This window comes from Oncorhynchus kisutch, linkage group LG1 (assembly GCF_002021735.2).
Source record: "Oncorhynchus kisutch isolate 150728-3 linkage group LG1, Okis_V2, whole genome shotgun sequence".
Classification (NCBI taxonomy): domain Eukaryota; kingdom Metazoa; phylum Chordata; class Actinopteri; order Salmoniformes; family Salmonidae; genus Oncorhynchus; species Oncorhynchus kisutch.
In genome coordinates, this window is record NC_034174.2 from 32,887,171 (window position 1) to 32,895,657 (window position 8,487).

General features: G+C 42.2%; 1 protein-coding gene across 2 annotated transcripts; it reads right to left on the bottom strand.

The window, feature by feature from the left end:
- Nucleotides 1–3,233: 3,233 nt before the first annotated feature.
- LOC109895953 (serine/arginine-rich splicing factor 3-like) lies at nt 3,234–8,229 on the bottom strand. 2 transcript variants are annotated; one of them, XR_004208839.1, is made up of 8 exons: nt 7,945–8,077; nt 7,137–7,201; nt 6,690–6,900; nt 6,113–6,253; nt 5,100–5,539; nt 4,360–4,398; nt 4,009–4,095; nt 3,234–3,826 (listed from the first exon to the last, which is right to left on the bottom strand). XR_004208839.1 is itself a non-coding variant. In XM_020490088.2 (7 exons), exons 2-7 carry the CDS (start codon nt 7,141–7,143, stop codon nt 3,799–3,801), a joined length of 513 nt encoding a protein of 170 aa, XP_020345677.1. In that variant the 5' UTR covers nt 7,144–7,201; nt 7,945–8,229; the 3' UTR covers nt 3,234–3,798. The 2 variants fall into 2 exon arrangements, 1 of the variants encoding a protein (XP_020345677.1); XM_020490088.2 differs by lacking the exon at nt 5,100–5,539 and having other exon boundaries at nt 7,945–8,229.
- Between the last annotated feature and the right edge of the window lie 258 nt (nt 8,230–8,487).

Below are 8,487 nucleotides of genomic sequence, written 5' to 3' on the forward strand. Positions count from 1 at the left end.
CCAAATAAACATTACATTTTGGTATCTATGATGTACAATGTGTTCTCCATCACTTCAGACTTCCAGGTGGCTATTCTTAAAAATTGACAGTTTTTATAAAATGTATTGCACAAATGACTAGGCCACTTGGTCAAGTTATCATGAATGTTATCATGAATGGGTTAAACACTTACAACTCCACTAAATTCACATGATTTCGTAACAAAACTCTGAAACATAACTCTTTACAGACACCCAGAAAGCCTGTAATACACTCCTGCTTTGTAATAATGGAGGGAATTCAACACAAGAACGTTGAACGTAACCACCAACTTTATGTATACAGTATATACCTCTTGGGGATATCATTCAAAAACATAATGTTAACTTTCACTGCTATGCAGATGACATGCAGCTGTACATTTTGATGAAACATGGTGAAGCCCCAAAATTGCCCTCACTGGAAGCCTGTTTTTCAGACATAAGGAAGTGGATGGCTGCAAACTTTCTACTTTTAAACTTTGACAAAACAGAGATGCTTGTTCTAGGTCCCAAGAAACAAAAAGATCTTCTGTTGAATCTGACAATTAATCTTGATGATTGTACAGTCGTCTCAAATAAAACTTTGAAGGACCTCGGCGTTACTCTGGACCCTGATCTCTCTTTTGACGAACATATCAAGACTGTTTCAAGGACAGCTTTTTTCCATCTACATAACATTGCAAAAATCAGACATTTTCTGTCCAAAAATTATGCAGAAAAATATATCCATGCTTTTGTCACTTCTAGGTTAGACTACTGCAATGCTCTACTTTCCGGCTACCTGGATAAAGCACTAAATATACTTCAGTTAGTGCTAAATGTGGCTGCTAAAATCCTGACTAGAACCAAAAAAACGGATTATATTACTCCAGTGCTAGCCTCCCAACACTGGCTTCCTGTTAAGGCAAGGGCTGATTTCAAGTTTTTAATACTTACCTACAAAGCATTACATGGGCTTGCTCCTACCTATCTTTCCGATTTGGTCCTGCCGTACATACCTACACGTACTATACGGTCACAAGACGCAGGCCTCCTAATTGTCCCTAGAATTTCTAAGCAAACAGCTGGAGGCAGGGCTTTCTCCTATAGAGCTCAATTTTTATGGAATGGTCTGCCTACCCATGTGAGAGATGCAGACTCTGTCTCAACCTTTAAGTCTTTATTGAAGACTCATCTCTTCAGTAGGTCCTATGATTGAGTGTAGTCTGGCCCAGGAGTGTAAAGGTGAACGGAAAGGCACTGGAGCAACGAACCGCCCTTGCTGTCTCTGCCTGGCCGGTTCCTCTCTCTCCACTGGGATTCTCTGCCTCTAACCCCATTACAGGGGCTGAGTCACTGGCTTACTGGTGCTCTTCCATGCCGTCCCTAGGAGGGGTGCGTCACTTGAGTGGGTTGAGTCACTGACGTGATCTTCCCGTCTGGGTTGGCGCTCCCCCTCCAGGTTGTGCCATGGCAGAGATTTTTGTGGGCTATATTCGGCCTTGTCTCAGGAGTTGGTGGTCGAAGATGTCCCTCTAGTGGTGTGGGGGCTGTGCTTTGGCAGAATGGGTGGGGTTGTGTCCTGGCTGTTTTGCCCTGTCCGGAGGTATCATCGGATGGGGCCACAGTGTCTCCTGACCCCTCCTGTCTCAGCCTCCAGTATTTATGCTGCAGTAGTTTATGTGTCGGGGGGCTAGGGTCAGTCTGTTATATCTGGAGTATTTCTCCTGTCTTATCCGGTGTCCTGTGTGAATTTAAGTATGCTCTCTCTAATTCTCTCTTTCTTTCTCTCTCTGAAGAACTGAGCCCTAGGACCATGCCTCAGGACTACCTGGCATGATGACTCTTTGCTGTCCCCAGTCCACCTGGCCGTGCTGCTGCTCCAGTTTCAACTGTTCTGCCTGCGGCTATGGAACACTGACCTGTTCACCAGACCTGCTGTTTTCAACTCTCTAGAGACAGCAGGAGCGGTAGAGATACTCTCAATGATTGGTTATGAAAAGCCAAATGACATTTACTCCTGAGGTGCATCCCCTCATAGCCTTGTTCCTCTCTAGGTTTCGGCCTTTCTAGGGAGTTTTTCCTAGCCACCATGCTTCTACACCTGCATTGCTTGCTGTTTGGGGTTTAGGCTGGGTTTCTGTAAAACACTTTGAGATATCAGCTGATATAAGATGGGCTATATAAATACATTTGATATATTATTTATATTTCAGACTCCGGTCCGGAAGCAAATTTCCTGCAGTTCTATCCATTTTGCTATATACAGTAAACTGTATTCTCGACATAGTTCATTCTAATATGCAGTATATGAATGGTGTGTATAGACAGTATGTGAATAGACAAGGTGTGTATAGCAGTAGTTATATAGGGTGAGCCATGACTAGAATACAGTATACACTGTGTACAAAACATTAAGAACACCTTCCTATTGAATTGCACACCCCGCCCCACATAACAGCCTCAATCTGGGAATGGTGTCTACAGTGTTCCACAGGGATACTGGCCCAAGTTGACACCAATGCTTCCCACAGCTGTCAAGTTGGTTGGATGTCCTTTGAGTGTTGGACCATTCTTGATACACAGAGGAAATTGTTGAGCGTGAAAAACCCATCAGTGTTGCAGTTCTTGACACACAAACTAGTGCGCCTGGAACCTAATACCATACCCTGTTCAAAGGCCCTTAAATCTGGTCATTTACCCTCTAAATGACACATAAGCGATCCTCGTCTCAAGGCTTAAAATATATTTTACCTGTCTCCACCCCTTCATCTACACCGTTTGAAGTGGACTTTACAACTGACATCAATAAGGGATCATAGCTTTCACCATTATTCACCTGGTCAGTATTTCATGGAAAGAGCATGTTTTGTACAATCAGTGTATGTGCAACTAGAGGCCATCAAGGTGAGCTGTTAAGAGCAGAAATGTATGCAAATACACCAGTAACCTATTGTGGTGCATACAAAGAGCAATGGTTGTTCTAACAATGTTTGCTCAATTGTCTCATGTTTTCAGACCTCAAATTAAGGTTCACATAGCACATCAAATATACAGTAAGCACTGCCTAATGTCATGATGATGCTCAGCATTTCCCATTGATTTGTGATTGAGTAGTAGTCTGCGTTTTTCTTCTCTCTAGTTGCTTCAGGATGTCAACATGAGACCTCCTTTGAGTTCTGTTTCATATTTTAGAATGAATAATTAATGAAAAAACTGCCACACAAGAAATGTAAGAAGCCTTTTTACAACTAGTTTAATTCAGAGAACATAAGTAGTACAAATATCAAGGAAAAGAAAAAGTGGGCTATTGTAGACAAAATAAGGGTGCCGTTATTTGCAAAGACAAACCTTTACCAACAGGAACTGGAAGAATAGTGGAAGTCCTAGAGGTCAATAGAAAACATATTGGTATATTAACCGACAATAGGATAGCTGACCATAGCCTTCCACCACATCCAGACACACTAATCTTGCTGACATGGAACATGACTTGAGCACTAGACTATTTAGAATGGTGTGAGCTGGTACTCATGGACAAATAGAGAACGCTTATAATGATTGATGAAATACTGCTTGGGGACAACTACGGTATGTCTTGGCATTAACAGGATTAACAACCATTTTAGTCATGCGTTACACCTGCATACCAACTTATTTACAAATTACAGAGGAATTGGATACCTTACATGTCACAGAGAAGCAAAAATGAAACCGCTAAAATATCAGTAAAAAAAAAAAAAAAAAAAAAGGTTCATTCATCTTCTTCGCCGTCAAACTCGACTGCCATGCATTTCCTTACTTCCTCTCCGTAGACCTGGAGCGGCTGTGAGGGGAAAAACAGTTAAGCCAGAATGTTAATATAAACTTCCCCTGGAGCATTCCTGCACTCCCTCAGAAATATGTTACACCATTGGCCTGTTACTGTTCCTTAAAAGCCACAACTAGTGGTTTCACTGTTGCTAAGATAAGAAATTCTTGCTGTCTGTTAAAACCCCCCCTGCTTACCTCCTTGATCGGGAAAATGATCTTGAGGGTTTGTGGTTCCTGTCGCGGGACAAAGATCTCTCCCTCTTCCTGTCTCTGGAGAGAGACCTGCATACAGAAGGGAAAAGAGAATTAACCAAAACAACCTGAATTTTACAGAGGCCCCTGTTGACAATGACAAGAGGATCTAATCATTGACAAGTTTGGAAAGCTGTGCTGGGGTGTGGTGTGTTAAGAGATCAAATACTTGTCAGAACCATACACAAGGTTCAAAATTGGGTCCTTCAGTCCATGCTTCCATGACAAATAACCTGCCTTAATCTTACTTGCCCACTGTTAATTTTTTACAATCTCTCATGGCTGTCAACATACCTGCTTCGGCTGCGGCTGAAGCTCCTCCTACGTGGGGATCTGGGGAGGGGGGAATAAGAGGATGTTAAAAGCAGAGCATGATACATTGATGGCCCATTGATTCCAAACCCACCCAACCCCCAAATTACCCTGAAGTAAACCCTACAGTCCCCACCAAAAACTGCCCCTCTGGGGGAACCAAGTTAATGTCTATTACACACCACCCCCCCAAAGGGATGGGAATGGGTGACTGCAGATAAGGCATTTGTAATCTGAAATTCAGTCATCGCCTCCCATAAAAGGCCATGGTTAGTTAATACTGCCAGCTGAGTGAATGACAAAAAAATGCTTCGGAAAGAGAAGTGCAATTATACCAAATGGGAAGGGGTAAGAAAATGGAGGGTTGTAACATAATTAATGGTCAAAAATTGGGTAAGAATGCTCTCAATGCTGCAGTAAATTCAAGGCTACATATTGAGCACAAGTGCAAAGCACACACAAGATGGGACCACTGCGACCTAAACCAGGGAAAGCACTGATCAGAAAAGCTCCTTTGAACAATTAGAAAGACCTTCACAGATTAATAATTAATGTTTCTCAAAAATGTCCATCCCCCTTTAAATCAACGGATTACAGTAATGAGGGAGAAATATCAATCCTGTTTGATTCAAATAAAAAAGGATAACCTTTTTTAAAGCAGCTTTCTCTTCACTTTTAAATTTGTAATCAGCAGTGTACTGTATGAAGCAGGTAAAACTTACTAGTCGTTTGGTTTTCAACAAGCTAGAAATGACGAAGGGGAGGTAGACTGTAGGCCGGGTAGGCAGATTTGGCTGAAAAGGACTGGCCAGATGCTGCGAGGTGATTAGTTGGCTGGTGGATGGGGGCTGGCTGTGGATTTTTCCTGCTTTTATTGGTTAGCCGAGGGCTGCTGCTGGTAGGTTGCAGTGTAGACATTTGGGGACGTAAAACGCTGATTGGTCGGGAATGTGAGGAGGGCCGCTGCCGATTGGATTAAAGTTGGAGGAAGAGGCTGAGAACTGCATGCGCAGGAACCAATGGGCTGGTGCAACCTGACGACTGGCCATGTGACACGACATCAGCCAAGCTGATTGGGGCACGCTGGTCAATGGTCACATGATGCTGAAAGAGGACTAGTTGACTGACTCAGAGGGTGGTGAGAAGAGGCATGGTGATGACTCTGTAACGGGGTTCATTTTTATTAATATAAATGGTCAATAAAAAAAGCAACCTCAAATTGTAACAAAAACAACCAACCTAGCATCATTAAGCTTCCCCTCCCACCCGGTTCATAGTGAGGTACTGGTTTGAAATACGAATCACCTACTTCCAAAACACGTTCAGTGCTTCAGGTAACAGTGAAAAGCTTGCAAGCCAAATTTAGAGAAAATGTGGTAGAGAAAACGCAAATGTACTTATCACTTAAACTTGGCATACAAATCAGCACACTTCATTTCACACTGTACCCACCCCCTGGATCTAAAGAACCCCAGAAGTCATTAAACAATGATAATGAAGATGAAAACTGCATGCCTTCAGCACCACATTACACTAACCACTGTAGACTACCATGGAAAAGGGGTTATCAAACACTCAGTGCTAAACTATCAATATGGTGCAGCGAAACAGGAGATGCAGTTTGGAAAGAGGACACAGGAACAAAACAAGTAGATTAACTAGTAAAAGGGACAGAAAGGGATTAGTAGTCTGTTGTGCATTGCTATCATAAAGCCCTGTATGGGAGATGGGTTACCTGCGCCTGGCGGGCGGGCTACCACGACGCCCACGATGGTCATCTCGAGGACGTCGGCTCCACGATGGAGGAGGACCCCGGTTGCGGGTGCGTTTCTCACCATTGGACAGCTCCACTCGCACACGGGAACCACTTAATGTCCTGTGCAGAGCAATACAGTGTTACCGCAGAGCATGCTGTTAAACAGTCACCAAAACCTTATGGCATGCATGGCCTTGTTTCACCCCCTTTCAGGAAGTTAAATGGAGGCAAGTGGCAACAAAAATTAATAGGCAGTCCTTCCAAATATCAGAGTGGAAACAAATATCTCCAAGGAAACTAGGCTCTGTCATTAAGTTATTTTATACCAGAGTATAAAGCACATGTGGATAATTTGAATTCACATGGACAAACCAGAAAAGCTACTTCAAACAGTTCTGGAACACACCTCTGAAATTATCTGCATTTATTTAGTCAAACTATCAAGTGTATTGGCATGCAAATGATGCAAGGAACAAAAACTTGAAAAATGACCTCAATTTCCTGATTCTATCATTCAGTTATTTTTACACCAGAGGAACTTATTCTTAGGTTTTACCTTCCATCAAGTTCTCTCACTGCGTCGGTTGCATCCCTTGGATCTTCAAATTCCACAAAAGCAAAGCCTGGGGGGTTCCTAGCTACCCAGACACTGCGAAGTGGCCCATAATAGCCGAATGACCGCTCCAGCTCTGTCTTATTGCCATTGTTCCCCAGGTTTCCCACGTAGACCTTGCAGTCGAGAGGGCAATCTCGGTGCATGGCTGGATCTTTAAAAAATATTAAACAGCATGTATGTTTTGCTTTCTAGGAATCATTATTCAAAAAGGCAGCCTATCAGCAAATTGACTTAACTTTAAAGGCATGCACCTGTAAAAAGAACCCGGGGCTCAATTGCATTCATATAGACGTGAACCAGAAAAGCTACTTCAAGCAGTTCTGGAACACACACCTCTAATTATGTGAATTGTATTGGCATGCAAGGAACAAAAATGTAAGTAATTACCTCCCATTTCAACAGGCCTCAATTTTCAAAACAAAAATTGATACTCCGCAAACGTGAATGAGAAACTGAAAGAAGATTTGTCCATTTAGATTTTCATGTCGTACACATTTTCCACACAACAACAATGTATATTCAAGTAGGCCAATAGTCTGTTCATAACACTTAGATACAAATGGTCCTCCACATACAATTAAACCCACATTCAAACAGCCAGGTGTGTTTATAACAATCAAGCAGATGTGTATCATTATGGTTGAATTTGAGGTAGGCAACAATAGGGCATAAATAAAGCCAGTGGTGTGGAAATACATAGCACATGGAAATGCATTGCGAGATTTCTTATTTCCGTGAAATCGCTAATTGGTTCTGCAATAACAAACTATAATAACAGGGTAAAACTACTAACTAACGTTAGTAAACGTCAATCACACCTCTTGCCTTTGTTCACATACGTTACTACGCAAAATGGAAGAGGGGCCTTGCTGAGATAACCCTCAACATTTGCTGGCTCCCTCCCCAGTCCCTGCACTGACTAGTTCAGAATTTGCACATGCCATGGCTACGTGTGAGAGAGTATAATTGCATAGAGTACAATTGCAAATGAACTGCAACATAATCAGTTACTTGCTGCGATACAGTTGGGTCTAGCCATTTCAGCTACTCGTTAGCTACCTGAGAAACAAATGGCTAACTAGGGCCAGCTAGCTAATATGAATACAAGAGAAAGTTCGAATAAATATCAAAGAAACAATATTAACTGCTAAATAGAAATACGTGTCACATTTTGTATTATTTAGGTGTTATTTACCGTAACGTATTTTAAAACAAACACTGATAGTCGATTCGTTTCCTGTCCTTCGTCGAACCGCCTGTCTGTATCTGCAAGCTACAATAAAATGGAGACCGGAAATCTTTATGGATCGTGTGTACCATCTATACGTCTTACGTAACTGACGGATATGACCTACTGATCAACTTTTTGACCTCAATCCCTCTGCCTCCCGTCACATTTTCGTTAATATCGTCTGTGGATATGGATATTGGGACGATGGGATATGTTGACTGACGGTATTGGTTCCACCCTGAGCTGTATGGGGTTTCCACTAGTTATCACATCGTTTTAGTCTTAATTTAAGTTAGGCATAATGTTAGTAGTTTAGTAAACGTTAAGGTTAGGTTTAAATTAAAATTTTAAGAAGATAAATTGTAGAAATATGCAGGGTTTATGACTTTGTGGCTGTAGTAACTAGTGATTACCCCTGCATGGCCTTCTCCCCCATTGTTTTGTTCGCTTTCTCTGGTGCGATACATCCAGCCTCTTGCGAATTGAAGGACATTTACGAACCCAGAG

Bases quoted from the DNA above. Each gene is read 5' to 3' on its own strand.
- LOC109895953 (XM_020490088.2), bottom strand. The intron at 4,399-6,112 runs GTAACCCATCTC...CCCCCTCCCCAG, and splicing joins AGCCCGCCCGCCAGGCGCAG to ATCCCCACGTAGGAGGAGCT. The intron at 4,096-4,359 runs GTATGTTGACAG...TTCTGTATGCAG, and splicing joins TTCAGCCGCAGCCGAAGCAG to GTCTCTCTCCAGAGACAGGA.